At 47.6% G+C, this 18,358-nt stretch overlaps 1 protein-coding gene across 1 annotated transcript in view; it reads left to right on the top strand.

Annotated features, from left to right (window-relative positions):
- The window catches only part of LOC139158455 (transducin-like enhancer protein 2), a 78,581-nt gene that overhangs the window by 29,425 nt on the left and 30,798 nt on the right, over positions 1–18,358 (top strand). Inside the window, exons 4-10 of the mRNA XM_070735798.1 lie at positions 428–472; positions 2,542–2,603; positions 2,812–2,853; positions 5,111–5,322; positions 9,139–9,155; positions 11,613–11,699; positions 13,006–13,050. Coding sequence (XP_070591899.1) covers positions 428–472; positions 2,542–2,603; positions 2,812–2,853; positions 5,111–5,322; positions 9,139–9,155; positions 11,613–11,699; positions 13,006–13,050 — 510 coding nt within the window. The remainder of the gene's footprint in view (positions 1–427; positions 473–2,541; positions 2,604–2,811; positions 2,854–5,110; positions 5,323–9,138; positions 9,156–11,612; positions 11,700–13,005; positions 13,051–18,358) is intronic.

An 18,358-nucleotide genomic window follows, 5' to 3' on the forward strand; every position in this document is an offset into this window, starting at 1 on the left:
ACCATTTAGATTATTACTCACCATGTTTATTTATTAAAGTTTATTTTAAAAAATATTTATTAAAAGCAGACGAACGTTTGGCGATGACATATGACGTCATCGGGTGGGAAAAACCGTGGTATAGGGAAAAAAACCGCGAAGTATTTTTTTAATTAATATTTTTTTAAAACCGTGGTATAGACTTTTCGCGAAATTCGAACCCGCGAAAATCGAGGGAACACTGTATTCCGAAAAATATGGTATGTTTCTATGAGCCTCTTGTATAGTTTTGTGTTGAACTATAGGCACATGTCAATTGGCGATCAAATGTCAGGAATTGAGCCAGGATGCTAAGAGAGGAAACTAATGTTTATCAGGGCCAAAGGAAGGAATTTGACAGCTCTGGGTTAAAAGTCCTGCCTAACTTATGCTTCTCCTTCAATTTCAGTATTACGAGATGTCCTATGGCCTGAACATGGAAATGCATAGGCAGGTATGTCCAGAAGTGGGATTTTCATAATTCTCTACTGGTTTGTCCAGTGGCGCATGATCGCTTCCGTGGCATGTACACCTTCCATGTATGCCTGTGGCCTGTGCATATGCTTCGGCTGCACGCATGCACGTGGCTTGAAAACGTAGCTAAATAGGGTGGCATAGCGCCGGGGTGTGTAAGAAACTACTAACGGTTTGCTCGAACCTTCCGAACGGGCTGGATACCACATCTGGGTAATGTCATCCTGGGAATCACGCGAAGGAGAGGGTTTGGGAAGGAAATTCCGATTAGGATACGTAAAGACAGAACTGGCCACGTTAGGCATGTGTAATGGGGGTGAAACGTGGTTAAATTGGATGGTGCCAAGGGTCATAGGTTGCCATTGGTTTCCTTGGAAGCATCAGGCTGGCAATAGATACAATAAATAAATTTATAGGCTGCGTTCATGCACAAGCTAAGCTTCAGTGTTGTGTGAAAGCAGCCAAGTTGTTTACAAAATGTGTGAAAGAATGGGACTTTCTGAAGGGAATAATTGGTGGTTTCCTCCTTCCCTCCCTTCCATTTCCTTCCTTCCTTCCCTCCCTCTCTCCCTGCTTTTCCCTCCCTCCCTGTTTTCCTTCCTTCCACTCTCTTTCCTTTTTTCCTTTCTCCTGCCTCTGTTTTCCTTCCTTCCTTCGCCTCTTCCTCTTCCCTCCTTATTCTTCCTCCCTCCCTCCCTACTTCATCTCTCTTCCTCTGTCCCTCTCTCCTTCCCTCCTTTTCCTTCCTTCCCTCTCTCCCTGCTTCCCTCCCTCCCTGTTTTCCTTCCTTCCTTCCTCCCTTCCTTCACCTCTCCCTCTTCCCTCCTTTTTCTTCCTCCCTCCTTCATCTCTTTTTCTGTCCCTCTCTTCTGCCCTCCCCTTCCTTCCTTCCTTCCTTCCATCCCTCTGTCCCTGCTTCCCTCCCTCCCTGTTTTCCTTCCTTCCACTCGCCTTCCTTTTTTCCTTTCTCTGCCTCTGTTTTCCTTCCTTCCTTCGCCTCTTCCTCTTCCCTCCTTTTTCTTCCTCCCTCCCTACTTCATCTCTCTTCCTCTGTCCCCTCTCTCCTTCCCTCCTTTTCCTTCCTTCCTTCCCTCTCTCCCTGCTTCCCTCCCTCCGTTTTCCTTCCTTCCACTCTCCTTCCTTTTTTCCTTTCTCCTGCCTCTGTTTTCCTTCCTTCCTTCCTTCGCCTCACCCTCTTCCCTCCTTTTTCTTCCTCCCTTCTTCATCTCTCTTTTTCTGTCCCTCTCTTCTGCCCTCCCCTTCCTTCCTTCCTTCCATCCTTCCCTCTGTCCCTGCTTCCCTCCCTCCCTGTTTTCCTTCCTTCCACTCTCCTTCCTTTTTTCCTTTCTCCTGCCTCTGTTTTCCTTCCTTCCTTCGCCTCTTCCTCTTCCCTCCTTTTTCTTCCTCCCTCCCTCCCTACTTCATCTCTCTTCCTCTGTCCCTCTCTCCTTCCCTCCTTTTCCTTCCTTCCTTCCCTCTCTCCCTGCTTCCCTCCCTCCCTGTTTTCCTTCCACTCTCCTTCCTTTTTTCCTTTCTCCTGCCTCTGTTTTCCTTCCTTCCTTCGCCTCTTCCTCTTCCCTCCTTTTTCTTCCTCCCTCCCTCCCTACTTCATCTCTCTTCCTCTGTCCCTCTCTCCTTCCCTCCTTTTCCTTTCTTCCTTCCCTCCCTCCCTGCTTCCCTCCCTCCCTGTTTTCCTTCCTTCCATTCTCTTTCCTTTTTTCCTTTCTCCTGCCTCTGTTTTCCTTCCTTCCTCCCTCCCTTCCTTCACCTCTCCTTCTTCCCTCCTTTTTCTTCCTCCCTTCTTCATTTCTCTCTTTTTCTGTCCCTCTCTTCTGCCCTCCCCTTCCTTCCTTCCATCCATCCTTCCCTCTGTCCCTGCTTCCCTCCCTCCCTGTTTTCCTTCCTTACACTCGCCTTCCTTTTTCCTTTCTCCCGCCTCTGTTTTCCTTCCTTCCTTCTCCCCCCCTTCCTCCGCACCCCCCCCATACCAGACGGAGGAAATCTGAGCAGAGAGAGGCTTCGAAGTTTTTTCTTTCTCTTTTCCCTTAGGCTGAGATTGTCAAGCGACTGACGGCCATCTGTGCCCAGATTGTCCACTTCTCTCACAGGAGGTAAAAATAAGGAAATAAAAGCAGGCAAGGGAAAAAAAGGGGACCGATTGTAAGCTGAGGATGCCCTGCAGTCCACCCTTCTCATTGGTGGCAATCAGACCCTTGCATCCTTTTTAGAGGATGGGCCTGGGCAAGTTCGGGGGGGGGGCAAAAATGATTGATGGGAGCCCTTTCTGAAGTGGACTGACGGAGTTTCCTTGGCCCCCAGAATCAACTCCAGGTCTTGGAAGCCATGGACCGAGCCAAGCTGGTGACCGTGACTGAGCTGAACACCATCATTGGGGTGAGTGAGTGTGGCCGGGGGCCAAGCCGCGACCTTGGCTTTTCCACTAATGATTGACCATAGCTGTGTTTCCCAATCCCTGCAGCATTAAGATGGGTGGACTTCAACTCCCAGAATTCTCTGAATTTGATACAAAGTGGAGGGAGGGAAGGGAAGGAAAGGAAGGGAAGGCAGAGGGGGTGGGAGGAAGGCAGGGGGAAGGAAGGGAAGGAAGGAAGGAAGGAAGGAAGGAGGGAAAACAGAGCGATAGAGGGAAGGAGAGGAAGGGGAGAGAAGAAGGAAAGAAGGGGGGAGGGAGGGAGAAAAACAGAGCAGTGAGAAAGGAAAAAGGGATGGAGGGAGAGAGGAAGGAAAACAGAGGGAGAAAGGGAAGGAGGGAAGGGAAAGGAAGAGGAAAGAAGGGAGGGAGGAAAACAGAGCAGTGAGAAAGGAAAAAGGGAAAGAGGAAGGAAGGAAAATGGATGGAGGGAGGGAAGGGAGAGGGAGAGGGGGAGGGGGAGGGAAATGAAGAAGGAAGGAAGGAAGGAAAGAAAGAAGGAAGGAAGGAAAACAGAGGGATAGAGGGAAGAAGGGAAGGGAAGAGAAGAAGGAAAGAAGGGAGGAAGGGAGGGAGGAAAACAGAGCAGTGAGAAAGGAAAAAGGGAAAGAGGAAGGAAGGAAAATGGATGGAGGGAGGGAAGGGAGAGGGGGAGGGAGAGGGGGAGGGAAATGAAGAAGGAAGGAAGGAAGGAAGGAAAGAAAGAATGAATGAAGGAAAACAGAGGGATAGAGGGAAGAAGGGAAGGGAAGAGAAGAAGGAAAGAAGGGAGGAAGGGAGGGAGGAAAACAGAACAGTGAGAAAGGAAAAAAGGATGGAGGGAGAGAGGAAGGAAAACAGGGAGAGAGGGAAGGAGGGAAGGGAAGAGAAGAAGGAAAGAAGGGAGGAAGGGAGGGAGGAAAACAGAGCAGTGAGAAAGGAAAAATGGGAGAGAGGAAGGAAGGAAAATGGATGGAGGGAGGGAGGGAAGAGAAGAAAGAAGGAAGGAAGGAAGGAAGGAAGGAGGGATCTTAAGGATACAAGCAACAAGTTACAGTCATATAGTCATGTGGGAGGAAATGGTTGATAGGAACGATAGGAAAAGACTAGTAACAATAGTAGTGCAGACTTAGTAAATAGTTTGACAGTGTTGAGGGAATTATTTGTTTAGTAGAGTGATGGCGTTTGGGGAAAAATCTGTTCTTGTGTCTAGTTGTCTTGATGTGCAGAGCTCTGTAGCGATGTTTTGAGGGTAGGAGTTGAAACAGTTTATGTCCAGGATGCCGAGGGGTCAGTCAATATTTTCACAGCCTCTTTTCGACTCGTGCAGTCTACAGGTCCTCAATGGAAGGCAGGAATGCAGGTTGCTTAAACTTACTAACCCCACTGCATTGTCGTCCCCCTCCCTGTGGGGGTAACATCCCATTACGGGTCACGTGCCCATGTGCAGGGAGTGGGACGTGCAGGAGGGGCATTTCATTATGCATGTGGGCACTCGTGCATGTGCAGAGTTTCGGCACACATTCGCCACCCCCGTCCTCAGTGATGGGCTGATGCCCCCACGGGAGGGCAGGGGACACAGTGGGGATGATAGTTTATGCACTATTTATTGAATACTTAATAGTTTTTTTAAAATTTTCCTTCCTTCTCTAATACCTTAGCACGATCCTTGATGACTTTTAAAATAGGAAATAATTAAATAGTCTGTTTTTACCCATAAATGCTTTAATTATTATTATCTAGAATTGAACTTTTATAGCAATTAAAGAAAATTGTGCTACTTGCCTAATCTGTTATCATACTGAACCTTCTGAGTTCAGGACAAAACCTTAAAATGTTGCTGTGCTCCTCCACCAATTATGCTGTCTCTCATTTGTCCTTTTGGTGGCTATTCAAATAATGGGATTTAATCCACTGAAAAAGAGTCCAAGCGCCTATTTGAAAACTTATCTTGGTTGGTAAGCCACTCCCACCTGGTCACCTGACCTTTAAGCCAACCTGGTCACATGATTGGCAAGTCACTCCCACCCGGTCACATGACATTTAAGCTGCCCCAGTCACATGATTGTCAAACCATTCCCATTTGGTCACATGGCTGGCAAGCCACTCCTACTCAGTCACATGACCATCAAACCACACCCACAAAATAACCCCCGCCCACAGTGTGGCGGTAACATTTTTGACAGCCTATCACTGCCTGTCCTAAAGGGGCGTCTCTCCTTTCCAGCAGCAGCAGTTACAACATCTGTCCCATCCGCTTCCTCTGACCTCACACCGTTTCGGGTCTCCGGCCTCCAGCTTGGCTGCCGTCAGCACCCCCAGGACTTCGGGTCCTCTGGCCACCTCGGGGCCGTTGGGGTCTCAGAGCACCCTGGGCTCCAAGCCAGAAAATCCTGGGCGGGACTCCCAAAAGAATCCAGGTAAGAGGACTCCTCTTGGTCCTATTGGGGAGGGTGGCTGATAAATATAAATAATAAAATTTGGTGTATAAATATAAAATAAAATTATGTCCCATCCACCCTGAGTCCTTTCAGTCCTGGCTTAGCGGGTGGCCTATAAACATAAATAATAAAATGAATGAATGAATGAATTAAAAATGTACTTAGGTAGTTTTAGTGGAATTGGAGACTAATTTCCTCCCTCCCTCCCTCCTTCCCTCCCTCCCTTTTCTACCTGCTACCTCTCCTTTCTTTTCTCTTCCCCGTCCTTCTCCTCTTACTCTTCTTCTCTTCTGTTCTCTCCTTTGTCCAGTCCTTCCTTACTTGCTTTCTTATATCTCTCCTCCATTCCTGTATCTCCCATCTCTCCTTCCTCCCTCCCTCCCTTCCTTCCTTCCTTCCCTCCTGCACTCCCTCCCTTCTTCCCCTTCCCTTTGTTTCTGTTCCCCTCCCTCCCTTCTTTCCTTCCCCTCCCTTCTTTCCTTCCACCCTCCCTCCCTTCTTTCCTTCCTTCTTCCCTCCCTCCCTTCCAGCCTCCCTTCCTTCTTTCCTCCCCCCCTCCCTTCTTTCCTTCCCTCTTCCCTCCCTCCCTGCCTCCCTTCCTTCCTTCCTCCATCCATCCATCCATCCTTCCTTCCTTCCCTCCCGCACTCCCTCCCTTCTTCCCCTTCCCTTTGTTTCTGTTCCCCTCCCTCCCTTCTTTCCTTCCCTCTTCCCTCCCTCCCTTCCATCTTTCTTCCCTCCCTCCCTTCTTTCCTTCCCTCTTCCCGCCCTCCCTCCCTTCCATCTTTCCTCCCTCCCTCCCTTCTTTCCTCCCTCCCTCCCTTCTTTTCTTCCCTCTTCCCTCCCTCCCTGCCTCCCTTCCTTCTTTTCTTCCCTCTTCCCTCCCTTCCTTCCTCCCTTCCATCTTTCCTCCCTCCCTCTCTCCCTTCTTTTCTTCCCTCTTCCCTCCCTTCCTTCCTCCCTCCCTTCCATCTTTCCTCCCTCCCTCCCTTCTTTCCTTCCCTCTTCCCTCCCTCCCTCCCTCCCTTCCTTCCTCCATCCATCCATCCTTCCTTCCTTCCCTCCCGCACTCCCTCCCTTCTTCCCCTTCCCTTTGTTTCTGTTCCCCTCCCTCCCTTCTTTCCTTCCCTCCCTTCCATCTTTCTTCCCTCCCTCCCTTCTTTCCTTCCCTCTTCCCGCCCTCCCTCCCTTCCATCTTTCCTCCCTCCCTCCCTTCTTTCCTCCCTCCCTCCCTTCTTTTCTTCCCTCTTCCCTCCCTCCCTCCCTGCCTCCCTTCCTTCTTTTCTTCCCTCTTCCCTCCCTTCCTTCCTCCCTTCCATCTTTCCTCCCTCCCTCTCCCTTCTTTTCTTCCCTCTTCCCTCCCTTCCTTCCTCCCTCCCTTCCATCTTTCCTCCCTCCCTTCTTTCCTTCCCTCTTCCCTCCCTCCCTCCCTTCCATCTTTCCTCCCTCCCTCCCTTCTTTCCTTCTTTCCTTCTTTCCTTCCTTCCTTCCTTCCTTCCTTTCATCTCTCTCCCTCCCTCCCTCTTTGTACTAAGTTCAGAGGATTCACACCCCTTTCAAAGACACCGAGAGCTCTGTGTTTTTTTTCTGGATAAAATCTCTGCTGCTGGTTGTGTAGTTTTGCCTGCCGGTTTGTGCTTGTCTAGACTGGTGAGCAAGAGACGGCAGAGAGAGAGAGAGAAATCGGTGGGGGGTCTGGAAGTGGCCCAGCTGGACTTCTACAACCTGCCTGCTTTGGGAGAATCAGATCCAGGCCTTGTGGAAGAGAAAGAGACCGTATTACACACAGACACACACACACACACACACACACACACACACACACACACAAAGTGTTGCAGGCCAGCTGTGGCCCGATCCAAGCCAACCTGCTTGGCAAACCCCTTCGCGAAAGCTTTCTTGGCCCAGATGCCTCCTGGGACTTCATCCAGCCCGGCCTATTCTGGCAGCCTCCCTCTTGAATCTGGAAGGAAATAAAAGCTTTTTTCTCTTTCAACCTCCGTCCCAAACGTGGGAGCCAGCCCAACGAGCGGGGTTTGATGGCCGGGCGCCTTCGCCTCACCGTAGCCATCCATAATTTGGGTTTAATAGCAATAGCCATAGCGTTTAGACCAGAGGTCTTCAAATTTGGGAACTTTAAGACTTGTGGACTTCAACTCCCAGAATTCCTCAGCCAGCCATGATCCTGGCCTATCGTTTACCTCAGAGGCCTTCAAACTGGGCCACTTTAAGACTTGTGGACTTCAACTCCCAGAATTCCTCAGCCAGCCATGATCCTGGCCTATCGTTTACCTCAGAGGCCTTCAAACTGGGCCACTTTAAGACTTGTGGACTTCAACTCCCAGAATTCCTCAGCCAGCCATGATCCTGGCCTATCATTTACCTCAGAGGCCTTCAAACTTGGGAACTTTAAGACTTGTGGACTTCAACTCCCAGAATTCCTCAGCCAGCCATGATCCTGGCCTATCGTTTACCTCAGAGGCCTTCAAACTGGGCCACTTTAAGACTTGTGGACTTCAACTCCCAGAATTCCTCAGCCAGCCATGTTCCTTGCATAGCTGGCTAGAGAATTCTGGGAGTTGAAGTCCACAAGTCTTAAAGTTCCCAAGTTTGGAAACCCCTGGTTTAGACTTTTATACCGCTTCACAGTGCTTTTACAGCCCTCGCTAAGCGGTTTACAGAGAGTCAACCTCTTGCCTCCAACCATCCCAGCGACCGATGAAGTCCCACAGTCGGCCTTCTACATGTCCCATCAACTAGACAATGTCACGTGGCGAGACCTAGGGGAAGGGCCTTCCCTGTGGGGGCCCCGGTCCTCTGGAATCTAAACTAGATTTTTTTTTCATTCTGTAAGTTTTTATTTATTACTATCTAATATTTCTAGGCCTTTGCCTTTCAGTCAGCGCCAGGTAACTTTTTAACTCTGCGTATGCCACACAAATGCCACACCTGTGTGGGCACGCATATAATCTTTTTTTGTTACATGCCTCCTCGGAGAGGGGCGGCATACAAATCTAAATAATAATAATAATAATAATAATAATAATAATAATAATAATAATAATAATAATAATAATATAATGATAATGATGATAATAATAATAACAACAATAACAACAATAACAACAACAAACAACAACAAAACAACAACAACAATAATAATAATACATAACACACCAGACATCCTGATTGCGGAGAAAAAGAAAGTATGGATCATCCACATCGCAATCCCAGGGGACAGCAGAATTGAGGAGAAGCAGCTAGAGAAATTAGTGAAATACGAAGATCTAAAAATCGAGCTGCAACGACTCTGGCATAAGCCAGTGAAAGTGGTCCCAGTGGTCCTTGGCACGCTGGGCGCAATGCCAAAGGATCTCAGCGGACATTTGAAAACCATTGGAATTGACAAAATCTCCATCTGTCAATTGCAAAAGGCCGCTTTACTGGGATCGGCAAACATAATTCCCCGCTACATCATGCAGTCCTAGGTGCTTGGGAAGCGCCCGACTGGTGATGAAATACAAAATCCAGCATAGTGATCTCGTTTGCTGTGTTGTATTGACATAATAATAATAATTACTATTACTACTACTACTACTACTACTACTACTACTACTACTACTACTATTATTATTATTATTATTATTATTATTATTATTATTATTATTATTATTATTACACCCAGCTCTGATTTTATCATTGCAAAGGACTAATTCCATGTTTTTACCATCTCTCTCTCTCTCTCTCTCTTTTTTTTTGCTTCTCCAAAACTTTGAATAACTGGCTGCGTTCCAGGGAACCCACAAAGTCGGGTAAGTTTAACAAACTGTATCTATGATTGGATGAAACAAGGGGGCACTTTGGGGCAGTCCCCAAAGGGTTGATCCTCAGGTCAGCTAAGGCTGTACGAAGTTTGGTTTAGTGGTGAAGGCATCAGCCTAGAAACTGGGAGACCAGGAGAGCTAGTCCCGCCTTAGGCATGAAAGCCATCTGGGGGACTTTGGGCCAATCACCAGGAGGCGGCGAGTCCTAGTCCTGCCTTAGACACATAAGCTATCTGGGGGACATGTTGGGCCAATCATCAGGAGGCGGGGAGTTGTAGCCCCGCCTTAGGCATGAAAGAGAAGTGGGGGACTTTGGGCCAATCACCAGGAGGCAGAGAGTTCTAGTCCCGCCTTAGGCATGAAAGAGAGGTGCGTCCCTTTGGGCCAATCACCAGGAGGCGGGGAGTTCTAGTCCTGCCTTAGACACGGAAGCTCTCTGGGGGACATGTTGGGCCAATCACCAGGAGGCGGGGAGTTCTAGTCCCGCCTTAGGCACAGACGCTGTCTGAGAATTATTTGTATCGCAGAGTGATGGCGTTTGGAAAAAAACTGTCCATGTGTCTAGTTGTTCTGGTGTGCAGTGCTCTATAGCATCGCTTTGATTCTATAGTGTCTTCGGAGAGGGGAGGCATAAAAATCTAATAAATAATAATAATAATAATAATTAATAGTAATAATAATATTTATTTATTTTTATTTATTATTATTATTATTATTATTATTATTATTATTATTATTATTATTATTATTATGTATAGAGAAGTTGAAGCAATTTGTGTCCAGAATGTGAGATGTGTGTAAATATTTTCCCCGCCCTCTTTTTGATTCGTACAGTCTACAGGTCCTCAATGGAAGGCAGGTTGGCAGCCATTGTTTTTTCTGCAGTTCTGATTCTCCTCTGAAGTCTGTGTCTGTCTTGTTGGGTTGCAGAACCAAACCAGACAGTTATACAGGTGCCGATGACAGACTCAATGATTCCTCTGTAGCCCATCCATCTTAAAGTGGCCAAAGTTGAAAATTTTGTATTTTTATGAAAGCAACTTCCAGAATTCATCAGCCAGCACGCTGGACCGGTGGCAGGGTGGGAAGTAATCTTGTTATCAAATAATAGCTGCCATCTTATGGTTTGGAGCAAGAGATGGTCTGCAACCTTGTGAGCTTTTATGACTCGCAAGCTTCAATTCCTAGAATTCCTCAGCCAGCCATGATCCTGGCCTATTATTTACCTCAAGGGCCTTCAAACTTGGCCACTTTAAGACTTGTGGACTTCAACTCCCAGAATTCCTCAGCCAGCCATGATCCTCACATATCCTTTACTTCAGAGGCCTTCACATTTGGCCTCTTTAAGACTAGTGGACTTCAATTCCCAGAACTCCTCAGTCAGCCATGATCCCCGCATATCATTTATCTCAGAGGCCTTCAAACTTGGCCACTTTAAGACTTGCTGATTTCAACTCCCAGAATTCCTCAGCCAGCCACGATCCTGGCCTATCATTTACCTCAGAGGCCTTCAAACTGGGCCACTTTAAGTCTTGTGGACTTCAACTCCCAGAATTCCTCAGCCAGCCATGATCCTGGCCTATCATTTACCTCAGAGGCCTTCAAACTGGGCCACTTTAAGTCTTGTGGACTTCAACTCCCAGAATTCCTCAGCCAGCCATGATCCTCACATATCCTTTACTTCAGAGGCCTTCACATTTGGCCTCTTTAAGACTAGTGGACTTCAATTCCCAGAACTCCTCAGTCAGCCATGATCCCCGCATATCATTTATCTCAGAGGCCTTCAAACTTGGCCACTTTAAGACTTGCTGATTTCAACTCCCAGAATTCCTCAGCCAGCCACGATCCTGGCCTATCATTTACCTCAGAGGCCTTCAAACTGGGCCACTTTAAGTCTTGTGGACTTCAACTCCCAGAATTCCTCAGCCAGCCATGATCCTGGCCTATCATTTACCTCAGAGGCCTTCAAACTGGGCCACTTTAAGTCTTGTGGACTTCAACTCCCAGAATTCCTCAGCCAGCCATGATCCTGGCCTATCATTTACCTCAGAGGCCTTCAAACTGGGCCACTTTAAGACTTGTGGACTTCAACTCCCAGAACTCCTCAGCCAGCCATGATCCTGGCCTATCATTTACCTCAGAGGCCTTCAAACTGAGCCACTTTAAGACTTGTGGACTTCAACTCCCAGAATTCCTCAGCCAGCCATGATCCTGGCCTATCATTTACCTCAGAGGCCTTCAAACTGAGCCACTTTAAGACTTGTGGACTTCAACTCCCAGAATTCCTCAGCCAGCCACACTGAGGAGAATTCTGAGAATTGAAGTCCACAAGTTTTCAAAGTTGCCAAGGTCGAGAGCCCTGATTTGAAGCACCAGAAACAGACCTCTGTTTCCCCAACGGCTTCCATCTGTTCATTAATTTGCCACTTTCTCTGGAATCTACAGAGCAATTCCGTGTCTTCAGGGAGCACCCAAGGTGAAGAACGGCGTGAAGATGGTGGGGCAAAGGCCAAACTGCAGGACAAAGAAGAGGTAGGACGTTATGTGGGCGTTGAGTGTTTTTTCTTCTCCATTTTGCAGGAATTTTGTCCAGACGGAAGCGAGCGTCTGGCTCTAGCAGCCCTAAATAGCTAAGGATAGCATGGCCCAGCAGTTATAGCAAAACCTTCCCAAACCTGGTTAAATGATCGCAAATGGGGTAATAGCGCTTCCCTTTGAGAAATGAAAAGCCATTCCCTAGGGGACAATTTAAATAACAAGTAATTCTCAACTTATGACCGCAGTTAGGCCCAAAAGTTTCTGTTGCTAAGCAAAACTTTTGTTTAAGTCAGTCTTGCTGGGTGGCTGAGAAGGTTGCAAATGATGGTGACATGATCCAGGGATTTTCAGGTTTTTTTAATATTTAGGTCTGGAGCTCAAACTGTACTTCTGTACTTTTAGTGGAATTGGAAACTAATTTATTTCCTTCCATCCTTCCTTCCCATTCTCTCCCTCTTTCACTCCTTCCTCCCCCTCCCGCCCTCCCTTCCTCCCTCCGTCTCGCTTCCCTTCTTTCTTTCCTTCCTTTCCTCCCTCCCTCCTTTCTCCCTCCTTCCTTCTTCTCCCCTTCTTTCCTTCCTTCTTCCCTCTCTCCCTCCCTTCCCCTCTTCCTTTTACTTCCTTCCCTACATCCTTCCTTTTTTCCTCCTCCCTCCTTTCTCCTTCCTTCTCTCCCTCCTCCCTCCCTTTTCCTTCCTTCCTTCCCTCCCTCCCTTCTCCATCCATCCTTTTCCTCCTCCTCTTCTTTTCTTCCTTCTCTCCTTTCCTCCCTCCCTCCTTCTTCTCCCTTCTCTTCTTTCCTCCTCCCTCCCCCTCTTTCCTTTTCCTTCCTTCTTCTCCCTTCTCTTCTCTTCTCTTCTTTCCTTCCTTGCTTCCCTCCCTTCTTTCTCCGTCCATCCTTCCTTCTTCTCTTCATTCCTTGCTTCCCTTCCTCCCCCCTTCTTTCTCCATTCTTCCTTCTCTTCTTTCCTTCCTGCCTCCCTCTTCCTTTTCCTTCCTTCCTTCCCTCCCTCCCTTCTCCATCCTTCCTTTTCCTCCTCCTCTTCTTTTCTTCCTTCTCTCTTTTCCTCCCTCCCTCCTTCCTTCTTCTCTTCTTTCCTCCTCCCTCCCTCCCCTCTTTCCTTTTCCTTCCTTCCTTCCTTCCTTCTTCTCCCTTCTCTTCTTTCCTTCCTTCCTTCCCTCCCTTCTTTCTCCATCCTTCCTTCTTCTCTTCTTTCCTTCCTTCCTCCCTCCCTCTCTTTCCTTTTCATTTTCCTTCCTTCCTTCCCCATTTCCCCCCCTCCCCCCCGCTGTCTTGCAGGAAAGCGAGGCGGAGAAGAGCGATTGCAACCTGGTTGTGGACGAGGTACGTGGGGTGGCAACAATTCTGCCCTGAGTCCCCTAGGGAGTCGGGCGGCACAGAAATATAATTAAATATATAAATAAATCCCATTCCGTGGGAAGCTTCGGATGGTGCTGCAGGCAGGAGCAGCTCTCGGGAGGTTTTCGCGCTCAATTATGCAGGAGCTTCAAAGCTGCTGGATTCCTGGCGGTTTCTCCATCCATCCAGGCCGCTGTTGCACTTTCCCCTTTTTAAAAACGTCTTAATTACACTCCGGGCTCATTCCGGGGGTCAGGCCAGCCGCTTCCTTCTGACTTGTGGCAAGATGAAAAGCCGTGGGTCTCTGACCTCGCTCGGCCCTATGGCTCCCTCGGTGCATTTCCCCCCCCTCTTTATATCCCCGCAGAAGAAAGCCTTTGCATTCCTCCCACCTCGCTTGGGGAAGAAACGCAAATGAGCATGTTTTCATCTGGATTTTCCTTCCTTGCTGCCAGCCGGTGCCCCACAAAATACCCACTTTGTGCAACATCTGGAATCTGCCCGGTTTGGGGGTCCAACCAAGCCACACACACCTGACCTAAACCCAAGGATGGAACTGAAACGCGTCGCGAAATAAACATTAAAATTTTGGTTTGAAAACTCTGCCTGAAAATAGGACGTGGGGGGGGGGGGGGCAAAAAACCCAGCACCTCGATCTTCACATTCTCCTTTTTTTAAAATCCTCCTCTCCCTTCCTCACGGTCACTCTCTTCCTTTGAGTTATATATACAGTGGTGCCTCTACTTACCAACTTAATTCATTCCATGACCAGGGTCTTAAGTAGAAAAGTTTGTAAGAAGGAGCAATTTTTCCCATAGAAATCAATGTAAAAGCAAATAATGTGTGCGCTTGGGGAAACCACAGGGAGGATGGAGGCCCTGTTTCCTCCCAGGAGATTCCTAGAGAGGCCCCACAGAGGCTTCTCCCCACCTATTCCGGCCCTGTTTCCTCCCAGGAGATTCCTAAAAAGGCCCCACAGAGGCTTCTCCCCGCCTTGTTCAGCCCTGTTTCCTCCCAGCAGATTCCTAGAGAAGCCCCACGGAGGCTTCTCCCCGCCTTTTCCGACCTTGTTTCGTCCCAGGAGATTCCTAGAGAGGCCCCACAGAGGCTTCTCCCCGCCTTTTCCGGCCCTGTTTCCTCCCAGGAGATTCCTATAGAGGCCCCACAGAGGCTTCTCCCCGCCTTTTCCAGCCCTGTTTCCTCCCAGGAGACTCCTAGAGAGGCCCACGGAGGCTTCCCACTGCCTTTTCCGGTTACAGTTTCGGAGGCTCAGGTTTGTAAGTGGAAAATGGTTCTTAAGAAGAAGCAAAAAAATCTTGAGCACCCGGTTCTTATCTAGAAAAGTTTGTAAGTAGAGGCGTTCTTAGGTAGAGGTACCACTATATATATATACCACTGTATATACATATATACATACCCGGTGAGGGTATTGCTAGCTGATGAGGCCAGAACAAGGCCAAAATAGATCTATCCCAGTCTCCCTTAATTTTCAAATTCAGCAAAAACATGTGAGACACGCGCGCACACACATTTATATATTTGTTTGATTTACACAATCTGTTTTATATGTGTTGTGCAAACTGGGAGGATTGTATGCAGTTCAGGCAGCTGTGATTTTAAAAGTTCATGGGAAAATTTGCCGCACTAGCAATAACGTTTAGACTTATATACTGCTTTTATAGCCCTCTCTAAGCGGCAGTGATGGGCTGCCAAATTTTTTTACTGCCACACTGTGGGCGTGGTTTATTTTGTGGGTGTGGCTTGACGGTCATGTGTCTGGGTAGGAGTGGTTTGCCAGCCATATGATGTGGGAGTGGTTTTGCAATCATGTGACCGGCGGGTGGCTTAAAGGTCATGTGACTGGGTGGCAGTGGCTTACCGACCAAGATAAATTTTCAAATAGGAGGGAGTCAAGCTATTTTTCCCAAGGCACCTGAAGGCCAGACAAGGAATAATGGAAACTGATCAAGGAGAGAAATTCAACCTAGAAGTCAGGATGAATTTTCGGATAGTGAGAACAAATCATCAGCAAAAAGATACTGACAAAATTGAATGGGTCCAAAGACGGGCTACAAGAATGGTGGAAGGTCTTAAGCATAAAACGTATCAGGAAAGACTTCATGAACTCCATCTGTATAGTCTGGAGGACAGAAGGGAAAGGGGGGACATGATCGAAACATTTAAATATGTTAAAGGGTTAAATAAGGTCCAGGAGGGAAGTGTTTTTAATAAGAAAGTGAACACAAGAACAAGGGGGCACAATCTGAAGTTACTTGGGGGAAAGATCAGAAGCAACGTGAGAAAATATTATTTGACTGAAAGAGTAGTAGATCCTTGGAACAAACTTCCAGCAGATGTGGTTGGTAAATCCACAGGAACTGAATTTAAACACGCCCGGGATAAACATAGATCCATCCGAAGATAAAATACAGGAAATAGCATAAGGGCAGACCAGATGGACCATGAGGTCTTTTTCTGCCGTCAGTCTTCTATGTTTCTATGTTTCTATCAACCCATGGAACAGATGTTGCCTTCAGAGGTTGTGGAGCTTTATCACTGGAGGCTTTCAAGACATGACTTGGAGGGCCATCCATCAGAAATGGCATAGGGCAGTAATGGCGAACCTTTTTTTCCTTGCGGGCTGAAAGAGAGTGGGCGCGTGCTATCACACATGCGTGAGTGACCACACACATAACTCAATACCTGGGGAGGGCAAAAACAGCTTTCTCCACCCCCTGGAGGCCCTCTTGATGCTGGAAATAGCCTGTTTCCCAACTTCTACTAGGCCCACTAGGCTCATGTTTTGCCCTCCCTAGGCTGCAACGGTTTTCCTGGAGCCAGGGGAGGGTAAAAACACTCTCCCCCATCCTGCCAGAGCCTCTCTGGAAGCCAAAAACGCCCTCCCAAAGCCTCTGAGCCAAAAATCAGCTGACCGGCACACACATGCACATTGGAGCTGAGCTAGAGTAAACAGCTCGTGTGCCAGTAGATATGGCTCCATGTGCCATAGGTTCACCATCACTAGTGTAGGACCTCCTGCTTGGACACTGGGTTGGGCTAGATTTTTGGGCATGTTCAGTTTTGTCAATATCCTTTTGTAGATGAGATCTCCAGAACTGGACACAGTATTATTCCAAATGTGGTCTCACCAGCGCTCTATACAGCAGGATCATAATCTCCCTCTTCCTGCTCCTTATACCTCTAGCTATGCAACCAAGCATTCTACTTTAGTGGCCATTTGAAATTGCAACAGCACTGGCTAAGGCGGCGTAACCATGAGTCCTAGCGCTTAATAATAATAATAATAATAATAATAATAATAATAATAATAATAATAAATTTATTGTCATTGTCAAAAACAACAAATTGTCATTGGCAACGAAAGTCGTGTGACACCCAGAGACCAGTCCCACCATACATAAAATCAGAATAGGTAAATTTAAAAATAGAATAAAAAATAGAATAAATGTCCCACCCACTACAAATTCCCCACGCTGAACCTCTCAACCATCTACATGACAAACCGAGTAATATTGTCCAACAGTTCACTGATGGTGACCCTTTAGTTCGTTGTTAAGTGCGAGTATAGCTCTGGGATAAAAACTATTCAGGAAACGTGTGGTCCAAGTTCTAGTTGTTCTATATCTTCTGCCAGAAGGCAACAATTCAAAGAGATTGTAAGCAGGATGAGAAGAGTCTTTGAGAATAGTAAGCACCTTCCTAGAACAGCGAGATGTGAAGATGTCATCCAGGGCGGGTAGCTGGAGCCCAATGATGTTTAATCGTTGCCGTATCCCCCAGGGTCAGGTGATCGCCGTTTGCGACCTTCCCAAGCCAGTTTCTGACGAGGAAAGTCAATGGGCGGAAGCCGGATTCACTTAACGGCCACGTGATCCACTTAACCCACTGCAGCAGCTCGCTTAACGACCCTGGCAAAAATGATGATGAAAATCAGGCGCGACTCCCTTACCAAACACCTTATTTAAAAAGGCAAATTCCGGTCCCAATTGCCGTGAGTTGAGGACTATCCGTAGTGGAAGCTACAATTAACAATTGTTGATTGCTAGCTAATTAATTACCTTAATTAAGACATTAATTCCACTGGATAATTGCAAACAATTAAACCAGTGGAACAGCTTGCCTTTCAGAAGTTGTGGGTGCTTCATCACCGGAGGTTTTCGAGAAGAGATTGGACAGCCGTTTGTCTCAAATTGTAATAGGGCAGTGACGGTGAACCTTTCCCCCCCCCCTCAGGTGCCAAAAGCACATGCGCGCGAGTGTCCACACCCATAATTCAATCTCTGAGGAGGGCAAAAACGGCTTTGCTCCCTCCCGGAGGCCGAAAATAGCCCATTTCCTGACATAGTGGGCGCAGTAGGCCTGGTTTTTGGCCTCCGCTTCCCTAGAGCCTGGGGAGAGTAAAAATGCTCCCCCCACCCCTCCGAGCCCCCCCAGAAGTCGAAAACATCCTCCCAAAGCCTTCGTGTGAGCTGAAAATCAGCTGGCGGGCAAGCACATGCGCACTGGAGCTAAGCTAGGGCAATGGCTTGCGGCAGGCAGCTATCAGTGCCATCAATAGCGGGCTCCTACCGGTAGGGTTGAGGACGCTGCACCAGTAGTAACAGTTGAGCTGTGCCCGCAGTTTCGCATCTCCGCTGTGCGCATGTGTGCATCCCAGCGAGATTTTTCTGAGCACGCGCAGAAGCAAAAAACCCCATTCAAATCTCACATGAGTATGCATTGCCTCGTGAGATTTTGTTTCCTGTGCATGCGCAGAAGCAAACTCTCGCTGGGATGCGCATGAACACTGGTGATGTGAAGCTGCACGCACAGCGCACCAGTAGTGTCAACCCCGCGCCTGCGTGCCATAGGTTCACCATTACTGTAATAGTCCACTAGTTACACTATTGTAAGTCCTGCAGCTCCGAATCCACGGAGAGGGGTGGCATGCAAATCTAATAAATTATTATTATTATTATTATTATTATTATTATTATTAATAATAATAATAATAATAATAAAATAACAACAACAACAACAATAATAATAATAATAATAGGGGCTTCTGCTTGAGCAAAAGGTTGGACTAGAAGACCTCCAAGGTCCCTTCAAGCTCTATTCTGATTGATTGTATTGTGTAGTGCAAGGGTAGGCAAAGTTGGCTCTTGTGGACTTCAACTCCCAGAATTCCTGGGCCAACCATGCTAGCTCAGGCATTCTGGGAATTGAAGTCCTCATGTCATAGAAGAGCCAACTTTGCCTACCCCTGATGTAAAGGGCTACAATAGGCAAG

The sequence above is a fragment of the Erythrolamprus reginae genome, chromosome 1 (assembly GCF_031021105.1).
Source record: "Erythrolamprus reginae isolate rEryReg1 chromosome 1, rEryReg1.hap1, whole genome shotgun sequence".
Classification (NCBI taxonomy): Eukaryota; Metazoa; Chordata; class Lepidosauria; order Squamata; family Dipsadidae; genus Erythrolamprus; species Erythrolamprus reginae.